Here is a 21,144-nt window from a genome sequence, read left to right as displayed (position 1 = left end):
GGGAGGGTTACGGGAGGACACGGGAGAAATCCTAGGGGCGCTGGGGAGGGATGTGAGGGGGGGAAGGCAAAGGGAGGCAGCTGTGGTGGGCGTGCGGGATACTAGGAGGGATGTGGGGCGACACAAGGGGAGATGCTGGGCGGGGGGTGTGGTGGGATGCAGAGGGGAGAGGGGAGGAAGAAAGGGGGATGTGGCGGGGGCGGGCTGCAGGAATGCTCTGCTTGGCTTCAGGATCTCATCCCCTTTGTATAGCTGCACCGGAGATGTCTGGGGAGTCCCCAGAGCCCAGCCCCGCTATGGCGACTGCCCCCGGCCCCAGCAATCCCTCACGCGTCCCCCCCCCCCCCCCCCCCCAGCCTTCCCAACCAACCCCCCCCCCCGAAACCCCAAGGAGCCCCCGTCCCCATCCCGGTCCCAGCCACCTTGGTACCGACCTGTGGCAGCGCCCGCGGGCGGGCGGCCGGGGGGGCCGGGCGGGTGCAGCATCCCCGGTGGGGGCCGCCGGATCCCCGCTCACGTCTCCATGGCTACGGCTTACCTCGGCCGGCTGCGGCCGGCCTCACCCGCGCCCGCCGGGCCGGCGTGCACGGACACACGGACGGGCTCGACAGCCGGACGCGGCGCCGCAGGCCGCCCGCCCGCTCGTGTACGGGCGCTGCCACGCGCGGCCTAGCACCCGTGGAGGTCCAAGCACCCCCGTCCACATCCAGCCCTCTCTGCGGTGTACTCTTGTGCCCCCCATGCCCCCATATCGGCCCCCCACATCTCCCCAGCAGCCCCCTGTGATGCTCCGTGTCCACACCTGCACCCCGACGCCCCCATCTCTGCCCCCAACCCCATCCCGCCCCAGCCCTGGCTCCGGGCCCCCAAACTGGGGGGGCTGTGGGTGCAGGAGACCCCCGCACGCCTCTGAGGCTCCCGCTGCCCAGAGCACCTGGGTCTGGATCGCAGCACGTCCCGCTCCCCCTCCGTAAAACGTCCCTCAGGGAGGCAGCCCGGCCTGCTGCCGCTGGCGGATCCCACTTCCCCCCGTCCGCCTTCCCCCGTGGCCCAGCCACGTGGCATTGGGGTGCCCACCCCGTGGGATCCCCCTGCTGCTGCTTCCTCCCTCCGCAGCTGCCTGCCCTTTGGGACTTCTTCCCCAGCCTGTTGGGGGGCTGTGACCCTACAAAATGTTTTTTTTTAATGGCACATAACGGGGCTTTCAGCTGAGCCCTGCCCAGGCAATGCACCCAGGCTGCGCAGTGGAGGAATGGGGAAATTGCACAACGGGGCACGGGGCACCCCGGAAGCGTGCCACAACCCCGTGCCGATCTCCCCCCCACGGGCATTGAGCCAGGAGTGCACCCGCATGGCGATTCTGGCCCCATCCCACCCCAAACCGGGGGCATCTGCCCCCTTCCAGGGCTGGGGAGCGGACCTGGGGGTCCTGTCCCCTGCCCCCCCCCCTCCTCCTTTTCCACTGCCCTGCTTCCCACGGGGCTTGAGAGGTTGGAGCTTTTGCCTGGGTGCCGTAAGGAGCTTGTCTCTTCGTGCCTGCCCGCCCGCCGGCACCGGGGGCTTAGCCAAAGCCCGCGGGAGGCAGAGCTGCTCCAGCCCCTTGGGGTCGGGGTGGGGTCCCCCCAGCCCAGCCTGACTCTCCCCATGCTGCCCCCAATGTGCCCCAGCGATGGGCGGCAGCACCGCGGGGTGCGACCTTGGGGGTGGCAGCGTGCGCAAGCTCCCACCTTAACCCCCCACATAGGATTAGCGGGGAGGCCTGACCTTAATCCCCCTGGGCACGCAGGGGGCTGGACGGGGCTGGTGTGGGACTTGTGGGGCCCCAGGCACCCACTCAGACAGGCCCTGGGCGGGCAAACCCTGGTGGTTCTCAGGTATCGGGTCAGTCCTGGCTCTGTCCCCAGTTGGGTGCTTGGTCCAGGGCCCCCAGTACCTGAGGGCTCCCCCCCAGCACCCTTGTGCATGGTTCCCGTGGGGCTGTGCACGGTCCCCAGGGGTCAGGCACGGTTTCCACGGGCCACACGAGGTCCCCAGGGCTGCGCACGGGCACTGATGGTGACAAAGGGCACTGAGCAACTGCCAGCTCAGCCCTTCCCAGCGTGACTGAGACACGCTGTGCCAGGACTCTGGGGTCCCGCATGGGGTTTTGGGGGGCACCGGGACATCTCCCACTGCTCGCAGATGGAATCACGGCCAGGCTGGAGCATGAGATCCCTGCGGCGTGTCCGGCTTTGCCCCATATTCAACAGCGCAGAGCCTCGTGACTTTTGGGGCGCTGGGCTTGGGTGGGTTCCCACCTCGTGGCTAGACGCAGCACTGATGGGTGCAGAGGGGCCCTGTCACAACTCCTAGGCACCGCCAGGTTTGGGGTTCACCCACCCCAGGGGTGCAGTGTGGGTGTCCCCGAGCCACCAGCATGCAGGGTCCCCTGCTGACATGGGGCTCAGACATGTGGTGGTGCTGGCACCGGAGCCAACATGTGCCCAGCCGCCCCAAGAGCGGGGAGAGCACCTGATCCCGAGACCTCCACCGCAATCCCTCCTCCTGGGGGGATGTGTGTGTGTGTGTGGGGGGGGGGGGCGGAGATGCCTTGTGGGTCCCCACAAACCAGCACAGAGTTGCATGCACCAAAGCCACATCAGCTCCCCCTGTCCTCAGCCCCGCTCGCACCTGACTTTGGGGGTGATGGGACCCCAACACAGTCAGGAGGACCCATGCCCAAGCCCCTGGTGTGCACTGGCAGGGGGGTGGGTGTTTGTCCTCCAGGGTGGGCACGCCGGGCACCTACCTGGCTGTGCCTGCGCCCCGGCCGCCCGCCGGTGCTCGCTCACATCGCGGCTCCCCAGCGCCCGTGTCCAGCAAAGCCGATTACGCGCCGGCTTTGCGGCTCTCCCCTTTCCCCAGCGCCCCTCCCACCCGGCCATGGTGCCTGGCACGGCCCCCCCGGGTTGGGGGAGAGCAACCTGCAGCCCCCTCCGTCCCCATATCGGGGGAGCATCTGTCCCCAGAGTCCCTGGGGGAGGCAACCCCTGCTCCCTCAGCCTCTTGAACCATGTCCCCTCAATCCCCCGGCTCTTACTGGGAGGGCTCCTGGCTGCCCCCCGCTCACAGCATCACACCCCGGACACCCCCCCCCCCAGGTTCCTGACAGGGACAGCAATGACAACAGCACACAGGGTGGGAAGGATTCTGCTGTATTGATTTCAGAAGGCGATACAGGCACGGGTACAGAAGCTTTGCAAGCACAGGTCCGAACGCGGGGTGGCTCGTGCTGGGGGCCTGAATGTGCCCCAGGGCCACACTGGAGACAGAGGGGCCAGGGGCTTCCCCCCAGCGGGGCGACACGTGGAAATTTCTGCTGGTAGCTGGCTGGAGCCTTGCAGGGAGGGGAGCTGCCCATGCCAGACCCCGAAATCCCCCTCCCTCAAACAGCCATCCCGGCAAAACAGCCCAGCCCGAGCATCGTTGGCCTCATCCTGCCCTGGAACGGGCGCCCGAACTCCTACACTGGAGGAGAGCCAGGCTGGACACGGCAGGGCTGAAGCCCGTCAGGCATGGGGCCGGATCCAGCCCCCAGAGCGGGGTCCGCTGCCCCCTCAGCCGAATCCGCCAGGAGCGGGACGCAGCTCGGCCGTCCCCTGGGACTCACCTCGGAGCTGCGTTGGTGGCGGGGCTCCTGGCTAAGGCACAACTCGGCTGCTGAGAAACCCGCAGGGGGGAAGCGGTGCCTGGGGGTGCCACGCGTGGAGCCAGGGGGGGGCTGGGAAGGTGGCAATGCCCACGTGGCCACGGAGCGAGCCAGGACGCTGCCCACAAGCTGCTGGGAGCCCCCCTGAGATGTTGCAGTGGAGACATAACCAAAAAAAAAAAAAAAAAAAGGAAAGCATGGGGAAATTCGGATATGGATTTTAAAAAAAAAAGGGGGGGGGGATTACAAAGGCTCTGGGCTCTGCTGGAGCCAGCAGCCCTCCAAGGCACGTGCCCAGGAGTGTAGTGGGGGTCACTGCAGCAGCGCTGGTGTGGGTGGCCCAGCCTCTGCCCCAGCACCTCTGAGTTCTGGTCCAGCCACCGCGCAGCGGCACATACCCGGGCTGGCTTCGCTTGTCTTAGTCCTATATAAAAAGCTTTGGCAAAAAAGGTATCAGCTAGAGAGCTATTAAACTACAATCTCTTCCTGCATTGCTGTTCAGTAAACACTATTTGTTGATTTCTTTGGCTGAAGTTTTAAAAAAAGTTGTGAAGCTGAAAAGCTTTTTCTTTTTTATAGAAATAGATTTTTCTTTACAAAAAAAAGCATCTTTTAGCATTTTTAATATATATATATATATAAAATTCCTGCTATAGAAAACAAAAATTTCAACCTTGGTTTTGATATCTTCATTTTTTTTAAAGGAAAAAAAAAATCTTTTGCTTTGGGAATAAACTAGCTCGAGATGGCCAGGAAACACAGGAATGGTGCCGCAGAGTTACATGATGCTGCAGTTTTGCGGGGCCTGAGCCTGGGAGGAAGAGGAAAGAAGAAAAGAAACAAAACCACCACTGTTACCCTCTGCTTGCTGCGGCCGCGAAGGCAACGCAGGCGGCAGCATCCAAGTGGGACCTCCCGGATGCCACGATTGCCCACGGAGCCCTCGGCACCCGCTGCCTACTGACCTGCCGGCGGGGGCTGGAGCTGCCCAGGATGTAGGACCTGGTCACCAGGTTGTCCCCAAGGCTGCTGCCACCTCCAGAGCCGCCGACGCTGCGGTAGCTGCGGGTGACGGTCACGCTGGAGGAGGAGCCTGAGGACATGGTGCTGAGGCCAGCGTTCTGCGAGCCCGACTTGTCGGCCGGCTGACCGCAGCTGCTGCACACCACCGTGCGCGAGCGCAGGTTGTACTCGCCGGGGTCCCCAGAGTCACCGCAGCTGCCCTGGATGGGGAGGAACATGGAGAAAAGGGCCCTGAACACCCACCCAAGCGTCTTCTGCCTCAAGCATCCCACCCTGAGCATGGCAGCAGCACCAGTGTTTGGTGCTGGGCTCCCAGGTTTGCCTTCAAAGAGGGGCCATGCTCCTCCCAGCCTCCTGCACAGCGCTAAAAGACACTGAAATAATCCCCCCAAAATCCCAAATCACTGGGTCTGGCGCACGGCACAGGGTGGGCGCTGCCCCCGCCCCACTGCTGATCGCAGCCCCAGGATCTCCACTGTGCCGCAGGAGGCGTTTCCACCATGCTTGTCCTGTGCTCAGAGCATCCTCTTCCTCACTGCCTGGCACAGCCCTGGCTGATGGCTTTCCAAAGGGAAATTTGCTCTTGGAAAGGACTCGGGGCCTGGCAGACAGCAGCACCAGCCCAGGGGCACCTGGGTCCTGCATCCAGGGATAATTGATGCTGGGCTTGGCAGGGCTCTTCCAACCCAGAGCAATTCCCAGGCAGTGGATCTGGAAGCCTCCAGCAGTTTTTTTTTCGAGGAAGGACAGGGGCACCTCTGGATCTGGCCCAGAGCCCTCATGAAGTGGAGAGGATGGTGCAAGTGCCGCCGGGAGGCGTCATCCATCGGCCTCCCACAGCCTCATCCTTCATCCCCAGCCAGGCGGGACCAGCTTAGCCTCCCTGCCGGCTCCTCCCAGCTGCTCTGCAGCAGGCCGAGGTCCCTCTGGCTCGGAGGTGTCTTCCAGCAAGACCTGCAGAGCCTCTTTGGCAAACAGAAGTCTCCTCCAGGTGCCTGAGTTCTGCTAGCTTTTCCCGTGTGGTTGTTTCCAAAGCACCCTCCCACCTGCCTTCTGCTGCCGGGCCAGATTCTGCCTGGTTCTGAGCTGCCTCCCACCTAGACCAGGCCTGAGCCGGGCTGCCCCAACATCCCCATGACAGACGAGCGCGGCACTCACATGGTGGTGGCGGTGGCTGGTTTCATCATCCTCGTCGTCGTCTTCGTTGTTGATGATCACGGTGCGGACCAGCTTCCGCATGGCCACCTCCTAGAGCGGAGAGAATCATAGAAGCATTAGGGTTGGAAAAGCCCTCCAGGACCATCTGGTCCAACCACCCTCTACCACCAATGTCACCCACTAAACCATGTCCCCAAGCACCACATCCAACCTCTCCTTGAACACCCCCAGGGACGGTGACTCCACCACCTCCCTGGACAACCCGTCCCAACGCCCGACCGCTCTTTCTGAGAAGAAATGTCTCCTCATTTCCAACCCGAACCTCCCCTGGCACAACTTGAGGCCATTCCCTCTGGTCCTATCACTGGTTATCTGTGAGAAGAGGCGGACCTTCCAGCTCCCCACCACTTCCTTTCGGGTAGTTGTAGAGAGCAATAAGGTCTCCCTTTCTAAAGAGCTTGTAGCCGTCCATTGCAGCGCCCCAGTCATGGCAGTGGTCCCACCACATTTCAGGGACCATCATAGAATGACTCTGGTTGGAAGGGACCTCAAAGACAATCTAGTTCCAACCCCGCTGCCACAGGCAGGGATGTCACCCCCTGGATCAGGTTGCTCGGGGCCTCATCCAACGTGGCCTTGAACACCTCCAGGGATGGGGCATCCACAAGCACTCTGGGCACCCTGTTCCAGTGCCTCACCACCCTCCGGAAGAAGGGACGCGGCTAAGTCATAGTTTGCCTGCCGTGCAATGGCTTCCAGCTCCTCCTCTTTGTTGCCCACCCTGCGTGCCTTTGCCCCTAGCCTGCAGGATGCAGGGTCAGGATGGGGCCCGGCATTTGTCCCCCCCCCCGGACTCTCACCTCCCCGTTGGAGTTGATGAGGGCAGTGCGCAGGCTGTCCCCGCAGCCCCAGCTGCTCTGGTTTTTCCACACTACGTCGGTGGGGGGGCTGTGGGTCGCCCCAGCCCCCGAGGCCCAGATCTGGGGAGAAGAGCACAGAGAAAAAGAAGGTCTCAGGACCGCAGGGCACGGACCCTGGGGCCGTGGGTTGCCCCCCCTGAGGAGCCATCAGGAGCGACTCACCGTGACCGTCTGGCCAGCCTTCAAGGTGAACCTCGGGGGGAAGCGATAGGTGATGATGGGGTCGTCTCCATTCTGCCGCTTGATCTGCCAGTTCCCTATCGCCTGGTCCTGCGACAGCGAAAACAACAACCTTGAGACCCCGCCGCCTCCTCCCCACCGTGTTCCTGGTTCACCTTCTGCCCGGGGGCTGAGATAAAATGCTGGCGAAGCCCCAGGACCCTTCTGGAGATGAACCCACCTCGTTGGACTTGTTCTTCAGACGGACGAATCGGCCCTCCAGGTCCACCTCCTCCTACACCGATGCGGCCGCTTGTCCGGGCATGGTGGGAGAAGCTGGTCCGGCTCTCGCTGTCCTCCAGCTTCCTCTTCTTGGATGAACTCGAGCCGGAGAAGTGGATCCCATGTCCTTTGTGGGAGGACGGGCTGGGGGACAGCCTCAACCTGGGCAGGAAAAAGCGAGAAGGAGCCCATGAGGATGTGAGGGATGGGACCTGCGCAGCCCACCTGGGGCACCAGGGGCAGCGATTCCCACCCACCTCTCCTCCTCGCCCTCCAGCAGCTTGCGGTAGGCATTGATCTCCATGTCCAGAGCCAGCTTGATGTCCAGCAGCTCCTGGTACTCGTCCTGCTGCTGCATGCGTGCCCGCATCTCGGCCATCTCCCGGTCCTTGTCGGCGAGCAGGCGCCGGTTGGTCTCGCGCTCCCGGGACAGAGCTTCCTCCAGATCGTGCAGCTTTGCCTCCTTGGCAGACAGCTGAGCAGGGAGGGAAGGTCAGGGCAGCCACCACACCTGGGGCCGTCCACACGAGGGGACCAGCCCGGGGCGGGGGACGGCCGGGGGAGCCCCTCGGTCCCGACTCACCTGCTTCTGCAGGTGGCTGACTTCGGAGGAGAGGCTGTCAATGCGGATGCGGACTTGCTGCAGCTCTTCGTGGGCAGCACCCTGCGATGTTGCTGTTCCTCTCGGCAGATTGCTTGGCGTTCTCCAGCTGGACGGTGGCACAGGGAGGTTAGAGCCCCCGGTCCCCTCTATACGCCAGTGCCCCGTGAGGCGGAGGAAAAGACACGGAGCAGAACCTTAGCGTGGGGCAGGGTTGGAAGGGGGCACGGTCGCTGCTCACCTTCCACTGTAGGTCTTCTCCAGTTCTTCCTTGTACTGCTTGATCTGGTTCTCGTGCTGTCTCCGCAGGTCCTGCAGGGCCTCGGACAGCTTGCTCTCAAACTCCTGCTGCCGCCCGTTGTCGATCTCCACCAGCCGGGTCTCGTGGCGGCGTTTGGTCTCCCGCAGCTCCTGGGGATGGGTCAGGAGACACGGAGTCAGCTGGGGGTGGCACCAGCTTGGGGAGAGGGGATGGAGATTCAGCGTGCGGGGCTTGTCCCAAGCACGCTGCGTGGATCAGCCTTCTGCAGGGAGGCACCGGCAGGGAATTTGCTCTGTGGCACACCCCGCAGGGCAGCTCTGCCCGCTGCTGCAGCAGCACGCGGCTGCTCACCTCGCTGTAGATGTTCTTCTGGAACTCGAGCTCTTCCTTCAGCGTCTGCAGCCGGTTCTCGGCATCCACACGGCGCAGCATCTCATCCTGCAGCTGCTTCTTGGCCTCGTTACAGGCGCTTTCCAGCTGTGGAAGAGAGGGACTGTCACTGCCTGCTCCCGGGGCCAGCCTGGCTTGGCCTCCAGCGCCTCCCACCTCCACCCCGCAGTCCCAGCCCACGGGGGACGGCTGCAGGGGACCCTGAGGCAGGATGGGGACAGGGCTGCCACTGCTCACCTTGGCCACCTGTGCCCTCAGGTCCCGCACTTCGGACTCCAGGTTCCTCTTCTCGCTCAGGGCGGTGGAGAGCGCAGCCTCCTTGGAGTTGAGCAGAGCCTCCAGGTCCTTGAGGCGCGCCTGGGCGGACAGCAGGTCCCCTTCCTTCTTGGCGTTCCTGCAAGGCGCCAGGAAAAGCGTTGGCGAGGAGGGGACCACCCTGCAGCTGCGCCCCTCCGCTTGCCCCCCAGCATCACCGCAGGATTGGGGCCGGAGCGCGCCCTGCGCGCCCCCGCTAGGGGTCACTGCGGGCCCGGCTGAGCCGGCGGTGCCGGGGGGGGGGGGCACCACCCGCGTCCCCCCTCTTCTCCCCTTTATCCAAGCCCTCTGACAGCAAGGTCAAGGCCGGCTCTCGCAGGCACCAGGCGCATCGCTGCGGAGCCGGGGAACCTGAGCCGAGCAAAGCAAAAGGCAGCCCGGCGCTATTTTGGTCGGGTCTATAAAAAGAAAAGGTTCGAGGCTTTTGCTGCAGCATCGAGAGGGGAGGGCGTCGACACTGCCAAGTTTGCACCGTCGGCTCCTGACAGCGGAGCCCCCGCTGCCCACCAAGTGGGGTGCACGAGGGACGGAGCCGGCCGCGGTGGCCCCACGATGGGCGAGCAACGGCCACGTGCCGGCGAGCGCCACCGGACATTCCCGGGGCAGTGAGCGTGCACCCACGCCATTAGATCATGGGTAAAGTTAGACACGGCGCTGAGCCTGCCCCAGCTGCAGGATCTGGCCCGGGCAGGACGGGGATCACCAAGAGCCAGGCACTGAGGAGCCGTTCGCCTCCCTCCGCACCGGGGTGAACAGGGACCGGTGACCCCGACACCTCTCAGCCAAGGCAGATTTTCCTGCATTTCCTTCTGCTTCGCCAGCTGAGCACCGGGACGTTGTTTGGAGACCTTTACACCGCTTAAAGCCTTGGCCACACTCAAGCAGCCCCACAAGCCTGCCGCCCCCCGGCACCCCATTTTGTGGCCCAGTTTGCCAGGGCCGGCCGCCCAAGCGCTGTGCCGGAGGGTTCTGCCTGCGCACCACCACACTCCTTCCGTGCCAGTGACTCATAGGACAAAAATGCCATCTGGGAGCGGAGCCCGAGCCTCCGCGGCTGAGCACAAACACCCCTGGAGGCTGAGCTTTCCCAGCTGGCAGCAGCTCTCCCTTGCAGCCAGCGTGGCTGGCTCCCTGGCCACTGCTGGCACGGTTTAATCCCGCTTCCCCTGATCGAGTTAATCGCTGCTTAACTCCGGGGAGAGCTTTCCCTTCGCTTTTTGCATCTGGAGCTCTTTGCTCTTCCTTTGAGGCACCGATTCAGGCACTGCTTGGGCTGCTGGTGCAGGGCTGGGCATGTCCTGCAGCCTACAGCTCTTCAGGGGACACCACCGGCACCATCAATAATAGAAATAGGGAGGGGAAAACTGCTAAGTGTATGGTCTACACTCGCGTCTGCACAATGATTAACAGGTTTGCACTCTCGAGGGACCAGGAGGGCTGCAGGGCTCAGGGGAGGACCTGTTGATGCCTGGAGAGCCCCGAGCTAAATCCCAGAAGACCTGAGAACGAAACACTTGTCCTGAAAACCTCCCACCATCATCCTGGGTGAGGCTGGAGAAGAGTGGAGAGGGGAGCTTGGAGCCCAGTCTGGGCCATGAGGCTCTGGGGGACCTGAGCATCTCCCCAAAACTCCAGCACCTCTGGGTGAGGTCCCCCCTGTACCCAGCTCACTCCTGCTCCAGCCCAGCCAGGGTTTGGGGTTTCCCTTGCCCCACACAGCCCCGCATGGCCGCTGCCTCCCAACGGGTCCTGCTATTTCCCCTGCAGCCTCTCGGCTCCTGACAGCGGGCTAAAAATAAGAACGCTTATGGCAGCTGCGCCGCTCCCGCTTTCCTAAGCAAGGAGACAAGAGAGGATGGTCCTCCCATCCCCACGGAGGGTGCTGTCGGTCTCCCCATCCTGCCTGCAGGAGCCTGAAAGATCCCGAATTCTCCACCAGCCAGAAGGGAAGCGCGGGTGCACCCCGAAAGGGCTGAGCGACTGCAGCGGGGAGACCTGGGCTCCACATCCCTGCAGCACTCAGTCCCCCGTGCACGGAGAACCAAGCAAGTAAAAACAAGCATTTATCAAAGCCGAGGGCAGAAAGATGCAACGGAGGCACCAAATCCTCAAGAAACAAATGTCTCGAGAGAAAAGATGGAGGGAGAAGGGGCCTCAGGGCGTTTTTATTTTTAGCCTTTAAAAGCAGGAAGGAGGAAAAAAAAAAAAAAAAAAAAGAAAATTGCAGCTGAGCTGCCAGAAAATGCAAACATTAATGGAAAGTTGGATCTGCTCTGCCACTTAGTGCAGACACAGGGAAGAGCCTGCAGAGCTGACACGCCGGCCTCGGAGCGGGCCGTGGCTGAAGGGGCCCCAGGGTGCGTGGTCCCCGTGTGCAGGCACAGCTCCGCTGCTGCTCCCCCCAAATCCCGGCCCAACTGCTCAGCCCAGCGGCTCTGGGCTCCCCTCTGGAAAGGCCTGAGAGAGTTTGGAGCCGTCGGGGCTCACGGGAGGCAAACGGCTTTGGGCACGTGCGCCGGGCTGGCCGGTGAGCCAAAAACCCCGCTAAGTCCCACGTCGGGAAACACCCTTTGGTTTCCCCCGGCCCAGACAAATCACTGCAAGACAGTTTCAGAAGCGTGGGGCTGCTCCCACGGACCGAGCAGCTCCTGCTCAGCGCGCTGGAAGGGGCCCAGCACAGTGGGAGAAGCAGGCGTTCCCCCGCCTCCGAATCGCAGATGCCCCACCCCGGGGACAGAGCCAAGCCCCGGGGAGCTTGCGGGCTCGTGCTGGCTCCTGGTCTATCGATCTCCTGCACATCTGCAAATCCCTGGGGACTTCGGCTTCTCACCTCGCCGCACAGCCCTGCCGCGAGGCTGGGGGCACGCTGTGCCAGAAAAGGCTTACGCCGTACTGACGGGTTGGGAAACTGAGGCACGGGGCAGCACAGTGTGCCCAGGGAGCTTTGTGAAGGACCTGGTTAATGGGAGGACCCAGAAAACCCGCTCTGCCCCACTCTTGGGTTTGCTGCTGTGCACGGTGCTGCCTCTGGCATCGAGGATCTGTTCCCCATCCCAGGGATCTGTTCCCACCCCAGGGATCTGTCCCCATCCCAGGGATCCGTCCCCATCCCAGGGATTTGTCCCCATCCCAGGGATCTGTTCCCACCCCAGGGATCCGTCCCCATCCCAGGGATCTGCCCCCATCCCAGGGATCTGCCCCCACCCCGGGGATCTGCCCCCACCCCAGGGATCTGTCCCCACCCCAGGGATCTGCCCCACATCCCGGGGGACTGGCAGGGCCTGCGGGAGGAGAGGCGGGCTGGGTAAACCTCTGCGGTGGGGCAATGGGAATGTGGCAGAGCCGCTTCTCCCAGCTCCTGACTCATCGGCGCTCTGCGGGGCCTTCGCCAAATCACCAGGATAAACAGAGGCTGGTCTCCTAGCAGGGAACTGTAAATAGCCAGCGCAACGTATAGGGAGGACAACATCAGCGCACAGCCGGCATCCTGTTAGGCACCAAACCCGGTGCCAAACGGCAGCCAGGGGATCCCAGTGCTGGCCGTGTTCAAAGCTGCGTGGAAACGGCCCCCGCCCGCCGGCACCAGCAGTGCCAAAATCCCTTCCCGGGGCCAGGGCTTGGTGCCAGCCACGCTGCACAACCCTGGCACGCTCGTCCCCGTGGCCGAAGGGCTCGGCTGCACGTGGCCAGAGCAAACGGCTCTCACGTCTCATGAGAGCTGGGGTTCCCCGGCCCGTGATTGGGATCTGGTCCTTCCCTGCATCCCCCAAATGACCCCAACCACCGCTTCGCTGGGGACCAGAGGAGTGGGCTTCACAGGGATGCCAAGGCAGCTTGCCACTGGCACAGGGGGGGTGTCGTGGCCGTTTCAGGCTCCCAAAATCTTGGATCATTCCCGTCCCACCACAAGCCCCATCCCCAGGAGCCTTGCTGGGAGCCCTGGGCACACAAAGCCCTGCACAACGGGACCCGAGCCCGGCCAGGATCTGTGGACAGCAGCCACAAACGCTCCCCGTGGAGCCCGCAGGAGCTTTCTCCTTTCGCTGGAAGCACGAGGGACAGCAAACACCCCACGCCCACACCCCCCTCCCTGCAGCCTCGCCTCTCACAACAGGGGAAAAAGCAATTTGTGTTCATTCGCGCTCTGAGACCTCGACGCAGGTGGCCACAGCGGGGGCTGAAGGGTTTCTTCCCCCTCCCTTGCTACTTAAAAGGGGGGAAACAAGCTGGCAAAGCATCGAGCTCGCTGAAAAGCCCGGCGCAGCCCGTGCCGGCTGGGAGCCCCGGTGTCACTCGCTCCCTTTCCCGTCTGTCTGCGCCAGTGCCGATGACTCACCCCAGCCCTTGCCGGCGGCACGAAATGGAAATCCCAAGTCACCGAGCGACGGTGCTGTTTGGGCTGAGCCCCCCCCTAGTAACAGAAGGGCTCGTGGTTTTGGTGGCAGTGCTGGCTAGAAAAGGGGGGTTTTGCCGGTACCCCTGAATTGGGATGGGGCCAGGCCCCTCGCTGCCCACCCCGCACTATCGACAGCCACAGATGAGATTTGTGGGAGTGTAAATCCTATAAATCGCCTGCACGGAGGACAGGCAGGATTTATCCTCCGTGGCCACTCAACCCCGGTGCAGGGCTGGGAAAACGACTTCCAAATGGGTCTGCCGGTGGCTTGCCGCCTGCGAAGCTCCTTCCACTGCTGCTTTAACTGTTGCAGGGTGCAGTGAGCCGCAGGAGGCGGATGCGAGGAGATGCAAAGAGCTAGGAAAGAGCAAGCGAGCATCAGCTGCCAGAAGGCGGTGGTGCTGGGGAGCACGCACAGCCGTGCCAGAGCTGCTGGTGCTGCCAGCGGCCGCACTTTGTGCCGTCCGGAGACGTGCAAGCAAAGCGAGGACGGGATTTCCCTATCGATTCCTGGCTTTGCCACCAACCCCTGGGTTATCTGCAGCTCAGAAACCCAGCTGGGTAGGCTGGGGTTTCCAAAGGCAGGGCCGTTTCCTACGCCTGCAAAAACTTGTGGTTCTCATTGTAAAAACGGCAAAACCTTCAGAACCCTGAACTTCTTGACTCCTCTGAAAACTACAGTCAAACGCTGATCCCTTCCCAACTTGCCAGCCATGTCACACACATGGCGCTACCCCAAACACCACCCGAAAGGATGGAGACAAAGTGTATGTTCCCAGAGTTTCCTCTGGGGGGTTGATTACGAGGGTAGGGCTTATAAATGAAGTTAAAAAAAGGGAGCTGAGTCACTCCCGTTAAACACATCTTTGGGATTGGGAGCGCTGGGGGGGGTGGCAGCTGGCAACGTGGGGTAGCAGAGGAGCAGGAATGCAAATCCTGGCCCTGCGAACCGGGAACTGTGGCCACCACCAGGCAAATACCGTGGCTGCGCCCCACGGCCCAGCAAAGGGAGCAGGACCCCGGAGAGGGAAAGCAGGGAACGAGCTCGAGCTCTCCTCTCCAGCAGCTCACCCCGTTTTCCATAAATCTGGGTACACAAAATTTCCGGAGAGCAAAATTTGCTTCAAAAACAATGCAGGGGATTGTTGGATTCAGCTGCCACCCATCGCCCTGGGAACAAAAGGCTTTGCTATGCGGGCTCCCGGGGGCACAGATAAAGGCAGGCGAGGTGTTTACTCTGCCCCAAGGCCGACGGCGGGTTTACTTGGAGGCAGCGAGGCTGAGGCTGCACTGGAACTGCCTTGTTCGCCCACTTTGGCAGCTGAGTCACTGCCCCTGGCCACGCTGCCTCTGCTGGGGAGGGTCCGAATCTGGTGGCATTGGGAAAATGCAACCGGGTGCAGAGCCAGGCGGCAGCGAGGACAAGCACGGGTGCTTCGCTGCCATCTGTTAGTGGCAGAGCGCAGCAGATGCTCCCAGCACACCTCTGTGGCCGTGCCAGGCTGAAACCTGGCCGTGGTCAGTGCAAGAGCTGCTGCAAATCGCAGAGCGAGAGCCCCAGCCCAGCAGCTTTTTGCACGGGGGCAGAGGAGCCGAGGCTGGGTCGCACAAAGCGATGCCGCCCGCTAGTCGGGACACACGCTGCGGGTTTGCGTCTCTGCCCCTCAGCCGGGGATGCAGGACACAACCCAGCCTGCGAAAGCAAGGAGCCAACTCCCCAGCACTGCAGCCCCCGGCACAAAGACTCGGGTTTGCAAAAAAAAAAACACAAAACCCAAACCTCATTTCTCCTAGGGCTACAGGGAGACAGCTCGGGGAGCGAGCCCAGCGCGATGCCCTGCGGGGCCACGTCCCTGCACCCTACAGACCCCGCCGGCAGCGGGTGGGCCCCCCCGGCATGTGAGCTGCCGTGGCACCAGGAAGGAAGGAGCAGGCGAGCGTGGCTGATGGAGTGGCCGGGGCCTCCCGAAGAGGCAGAGGAGCCCAGCCCAGCTGCACCCTGCCTCAGCCCCGAGGCTCGTGGCTCAGCGTGACTCACAGCCCCGCTCCGTGCCTCCTCCTGCCTCCCAGCCCTGCGGAGGCCGGGGTTTAAACACCCACAGAGAGAGCCTGGGCTGTTATCTGGGTGGGTCAGAGCTAGGGCTTTTTAAGAGCATCACCAAAGTGCTGTTAAATAAATCCCCCAAAGTGGGGCTGATGTGCTCAGCCTCCATCCAAGCCTCGTCGGGGAGCCCCGGGGTGGGCACAGGACGAGGACACGGAGGTTGGAAGCAGGAGCCGGAGCAAGTGGCCGGGGTGGCCCCGCTGTCGGACGCACCCCCCCGGAGACCTGCTTGGGAGCTGCTCGTGGCCTTGATGAAAGAATTCGAAAGCTCTAGGAAAGCCCTTGTCCCAGCCCTGGCATTTCTTGGCACGGATATGGCACCATCACCTGTGGCGCCGCACCCCTGTAATTGAGCAGTGTGAAGTGAGGTTTCAGGCGCATGCCGCCCTCCCTGCCAACACCGTTGGGGGACTTTGTCCTGCCAACAATGGACTTTTCAGCTCCGAACCTCCGAGCGGTGCAAAGAACATCGTAGCCGGATAAGCTCAAAGACCCTGCCTCAGCACCCCATCGTCTCTGTCAACGAGGAAAGGAAACGGGTTCGCAATAAACCAACACGCAGTCTGGGTTTTGACTCAGCAGCACCCGGAACTGAGGAGCCTTGACCCCAGCTGGGTTTTGCGGTGTCTGTGGGGTGGGTTTGATGTACCTCAACCAACAACCTTCCACCCAAGCAGCCTCTCCCAAGTCCCCGCAGCCCCAGGGCGCACCGCAGAGCCTGCAGCTGCCACCGCGGCCCGGGGGGGAGCACAGGCACCCCCAGCAGTTGTTCAGCCTCACACTGAGGCCATTCAGCTCTCAGCTGGGAGGGGAGAGAAGCAGGGCAGGTGGGCAGCCAACCCATATCACGCTGGCCTTGGCTGCTCGGAAGCGTGCCGAACCGACGGGCTTAACGAAGGGCACAAACAGAGCGCAGGAAAGGGGGCTGCAGCCAGGGCTGGGGGCGATTCCCAGCTCCCAAACCCCCCGGGCTCCCTGGGGACCCTTCCCATGCCAGCCTTGGCTTTGGATGGGACCCTAGGGAGAGCTCCGGTGGCTTCCTCCTGTCCTGGTTGGCAGCAGCAGGGAAGGAAACTGCAGCTCCCAACGTGCCCAAATTTAAGTTAAAAAAAAAATAAAGGAGCTGGCAGGAGCCCGGCGGCCCCACCCCAACTCCCCTCGCGTGCCTCTGCTGAGCGCAGCTCCAGGAAAGGGCTCGCGCTGCCGCCAGGCTCTGAAATTTCGGCGTTAATGGGATCCAGAGAGCTGAAGTGACGTGTGCGAGGCTGAAAAACACTTGTGGCAGCAAGCACGGCCAGGGCGGGCTGGGACCCGCTGCGCGGGGTGGGCGCTTTCCCTGAGCGAGGAGCTGCGGCCCCGTGCCAGAACCAGCCCCATTCCTCTGCAATCGCTCCTCTTCGGCCCTCATTTCTGGGGCTGAGAAACGCTGAAGGCGACAGGATTTCCTCCCGTCCTGCTTATCCCTGTTAGAGCAACAGGCAGGGAGCAGGCAGGCGGCGATGGGAGCGGAGCTGCAAAACGAAAGTGCCGGGGCGATTTCCTCTGCCTGCTGACCGCGCAGAGAGCTGGGAGCGAAGGGGGACGGGTGCTTGTGTGGGTGAAAAATAACCCCCCGCGCTGCTGGGAACACAAGTAGCCACGGGCTAAAGCAAGCGTCAGCCTCGGAGCAGCGGGGGTTTTGCCACAGAGCCCCTTGGCCAGGCCGAGGAAAGGTGTGGGTGGGAAAAGAAACGAGCGCTGGGGACCTGGAGCCGAGGGGTCGGTGGCAAAGCGTGGGCAGAGGCACCCGGGAGGGGCTGGGGGCTTGGGGCAGCCCCAGCGCGGCGCCGCCGGCTCCCTGCAAGCATCGGGGCCGCACAAGCGGTTCTTTGTGTGCTCCAAAAGGGCAGGTCCCGCTGCCGGCTGCTCCCTGTGCCGGCTTCTGCGGGATCAGGGGAAGCAGCCCCCGAGCTGGAGGTTCCTCCCCACGCAAAACGTTCTGGGAGAAAGACGCGGCTGTGGGGCACGGGCAGCACCAGTTCACGGGTACATGGCTGCTTTCGATCTCCACCGGCCTCAGGGTTGCCAGGAAGAACCCGCTGTGGGCAAAATCCACCCCAGCGTCGAACAGGGCAAATTCCACCCGTACCACCTGCAGGGCTGGAACTGGGGGCGGCTGCAGGGGTGACCACAGCCCCTTCCAGCTCTGCCACCGGGGCATCGTTGCTCTGCCCTTAGCAAGCTTCCCCCCTCGCCAGCTTCAGAAGACAGGAGATTTGTGGTTTTTTTGTTTTTTTGTTTTTTTTTTTTTCCCTCATTAAGGCCCGGGATGAGATCTGGGCCCGTGGAGGAAGAGACGCTACCAAGGCACCGACTTAATCGGGTTAGGGGCTGCAATTCAGGAAGCCATCGCTCATCAGCCGCGCTCCTAACAAGGGCCTGGTTCCTGTTTCAGAGGGAGCTGTCTGCGGCACAGCCAGCCCTCGCCCGTGGGGCTCTGGAAACCTGCGGGCTCCTCTCCTGGGGCACCCAAGGGCTCTATCTGTACTCCCCCTGTGCTCCCCGATGGGGGCTTACAAACGGTCTGCACCCCACAAGCCAGGGGCTGATGGGCAGACCGTGCTCCAGAGGGACCCCATGCCCAACGAGACCCCCAGCAGCACAGGCTGGGGACACCGGTGACACCCCGAACACCGTGTTTTTGGCCCAATCCTGGCTCACCACATGGCTCTGGAAAAAACAATGGGAGTCTCCAGGCATTGCCAGCCCCCGTGAGTCACGGGCTGTCCTCGCCGCACCCTGCGCCTCGCACGCAGCACAGCCGGCCCCGTAGTGGGCCGGGAGCCGAGAGGGAAGCCCAGATGCTGGGGACACCGGTGTCACCAGACCCCACGGAACAGCCACTGGCACCCCCAACATCACCGAGCCCGCAGGACCCTTGGGTGCATCTCTGCATCCCTTTCTATTCGCACACCCAAGGGCGAGGGGGCTGCTCTCGCACCCTTGCCTCGTGTTCCCCCCCCCCCCCCCCCCCCGGCACGGAGCCCCCGCTGACTCAGCCACACCGGGCACCCTGCCCACGGCTCGGCTCGCCGCCCCCCCGGCCCTGCACAGCCCAGACAACCCCAAGCAAGGGCTGCGGCGGGGCTGTGGGCGCTGATAATGAGGACCGGGGCGCCTGCCCCGCTGGAGATACGCGACACGGTCCCGGTTAGGATGTGCCGGGTGCCACCGGCGGGGCAGGCGCCCCAGGGCTGACTCGCAGCCCCCCCGGGGGATTTTTTTTGGGGGGTATGGGGAGAGGCCCCGATGCAGCCAGCATGCAAGGGACAGCACCGGCTTCCCTGCACGGAGCTGTTCCCATCTCATCCGCTGTGACTCAGAGACGACACGTAACAGCGCCTTTCTCTCGGGAACCGCAACTGCAACCTGTCCTCCGAAAACCCAGCGAAACCCCAGAGCTGCTCACCAGGAACACCCCCACCCCCCCCCACCCTCGAGGGAGTGCTTTCCAGGTGCCTGGGGAGCACGGCCCCACTCAGGACAAAACCAAACATATTTTCGCTGTGCGGCCAGGCAGGCTGAGCACGCCACTCCCAGCCAGGCGGCGTGGGGACGGCTGCACGCCGGGCATTTTTTCCAGGCACAGCCCTCGAGAGATCGCAGCCAAGATAGTTCGGGGCTTGCATAAGGCAGCAGAAGCTTTTCCGACAGCTCAGCTCCACATCTCAGCAGCTCCCAGCCCACGGCCGTGCCCGCCCCACGCGATCCCAGACCCCAGGGACCCGGCAGGCAGGGAGCAGCCCGACGCAGGACGGGCGCAGCCGCCTTATCTGGGGACAGAGCCGCAGCAGCGCACGGGAAACTGAAAGCTAAATATAAAATGCTGCACAGTTTTCAGAGGCAGCTGTGGAAGGCTGCACAGTCACTCCCTTCCCAGTAGGTAGATTATTTATGGCATATTCTGAAGAAGTTAATTTTAGCCTCGTTAGCATATCGGGATCGAAATGAGGTGTCCAGTAAAAGAGGCAAAAGAGCAATCGGAGGAATAGGGATGTCGCCTGGCCGTCACCCAGCCCGAAACCCTGCCTTGGAGAGGAAAAGGACCCGTGGGGAGCCACGGCCCCAGTGCCTCTGGGTTTGGGTGCGGGGGCTGGCGGAGCCAGGGGGAAGCCAGGGGCTGGTCCCCATCTCCCGGGGGGATCCACGCTGGGTGCCTGCCACAGCCCCAAGGAGGGGAGAGCAGCAGCAACTGACAACAGCAGAAGGCAGGGGGCATTTTCCATGGCAGGGAAGGGAGAGACACAAACCCGACAGGAAAGTGGCCGGAAGGATTTGAGCCTTGAAGCAGACCTGGAGCGTGGCACCAGGCACGCGGGACGCAGGCGCTACCCCCCCCAGCAGGGGACCCCACCGAGCGGGGACAGCTCGGCACAGGGAGGGTTAAGGCAAACAAAACCGGAGCAGGTCCTTTAACCGGTGCCAAAGACAGCAGAGGAAAATAGGACGAGCAGGCGAGGTCTGTGGGCAGGACGGAGCCAGCTGGCTGGCACCGCTTCCCCGCTTGCGCAGGATCGCGCTTCGGAACAGCTCCAAGATGACGAAAGCCGAGGGGCTGCGAGCTCAGCACCCGACCAGCGTCGGACCAGCCCCGGCTCCCCACCACCCTCCAAGGGCATCCCGGCCACCCCGGGCGAAGATGGCGCTGCGAGACGGAGCGGGAATGCCGGGAGAAATTCCCCTCCTCTCCCGGCCCCCGCTCCAGCCAGGTCACGCGTTTCCCCTCTCCCTGCCCGTCCTGGATCTCCCCTGCTTCCCTCTCCGCTCCCCAACGGGCGCAACCCCGGGTGCTCACCGGGCTTTCAGCTCCTTGTGCTCCTCCTGGACTTTGCTGAGCTCCAGCTGCAGCCTCGCTCTCTCCTTCGCCACCGAATCCAAGGTCTTGCGGGCGTCCGCCAGCTCCGACTCGTAGGCGGCTTTGATGCCCGACACCTCGCGGCTCACCACCTCCTCCGACTCGGTGATGCGGAGCCGCAAGCCGGCATTCTCCAGCTCCAGCGAGCGCACCTTGTCGATGTAGACGGCCAGGCGGTCGTTGAGCTCCTGCAGGTCCTCCTTCTCCTGCAGGCGGGTGATGCGGGTGGGGGACAAGGGGGTCCCCGAAGCCCCGCTGCGGGTGCTCCTCTTCTGTGAAGGCGTCGCCATGGTGCCCGGCGTCGAGGCGAAGGACACGGCACAGGACACGGCACGGGACACGGCACGGGTCCCACGCGACCCACCCGGCTGTCTCGGCTACCCCTGGTCCTCCGGGTGACTTGCTTATATCCCAGCTGGGCTGTGCACCGCGAGGAGGGGCTGCGAGGAGGAGGAGGAGGAGGGTGGAGTTACCCGGGCTGGGGTGGAGACAGCCCGCTTGCGTCAGGCCACGGCTTCGCTTGGGAATGGCTGGAAAAGCATCCCTAGGAAAAGCAGCCCTGGGAGAGCAGCTCTGGGGTGGGCAACCCGCAGCAACCCCGTTGCGAGCCCCACACGTTCCCAGTGTACGGCAGCAGCTCCCCAAGAGCCCGGCTGGGCAGTGCCAGGCTCTTGTTGCACCCCGACAGCTGACGGGGGTCCTGGGGTGCTGCAGGGTCTTGGGGTACCCCTGCTGTGGGACCCCCGCGCAGCACCAGACACTCCAGCACCCCAAAAGTGGGCTCTGGAGACCCAAAAGCACGGGGGGGCCTAGGGCGCTGCTGGGCAACTCAAGTGCAAGGCAGCAGGTCACGCAGAACCCCGCTGCCTGGGGGAACCCCCGAGCCCTGGGGCATCAGGGAACCCCCCTGGAGAAGGGGGGAGCTTGGTGCTCCCCCAGTTTGCCCAGCACC

At 63.3% G+C, this 21,144-nt stretch overlaps 1 protein-coding gene across 1 annotated transcript; it reads right to left on the bottom strand.

Moving 5' to 3' along the window:
- Positions 1 to 3,178: 3,178 nt before the first annotated feature.
- On the bottom strand, positions 3,179 to 20,631 carry LMNA (lamin A/C). Its single transcript, XM_050715852.1, has 10 exons — positions 20,133 to 20,631; positions 8,721 to 8,877; positions 8,445 to 8,570; positions 8,073 to 8,242; positions 7,814 to 7,940; positions 7,488 to 7,705; positions 6,730 to 6,763; positions 5,870 to 5,959; positions 4,654 to 4,911; positions 3,179 to 4,499 (listed from the first exon to the last, which is right to left on the bottom strand). The coding sequence occupies exons 1-10, from the start codon at positions 20,480 to 20,482 to the stop codon at positions 4,467 to 4,469; spliced, it is 1,563 nt and encodes a 520-aa protein (XP_050571809.1). The 5' UTR covers positions 20,483 to 20,631; the 3' UTR covers positions 3,179 to 4,466.
- Positions 20,632 to 21,144: the final 513 nt, after the last annotated feature.

This window comes from Cygnus atratus, chromosome 28, assembly GCF_013377495.2.
Source record: "Cygnus atratus isolate AKBS03 ecotype Queensland, Australia chromosome 28, CAtr_DNAZoo_HiC_assembly, whole genome shotgun sequence".
In the NCBI taxonomy this organism is placed as follows: Eukaryota; Metazoa; Chordata; class Aves; order Anseriformes; family Anatidae; genus Cygnus; species Cygnus atratus.
The sequence above is the reverse complement of the archived record's forward strand: the minus strand, read 5'-3'. Positions and strand labels throughout refer to the sequence as shown.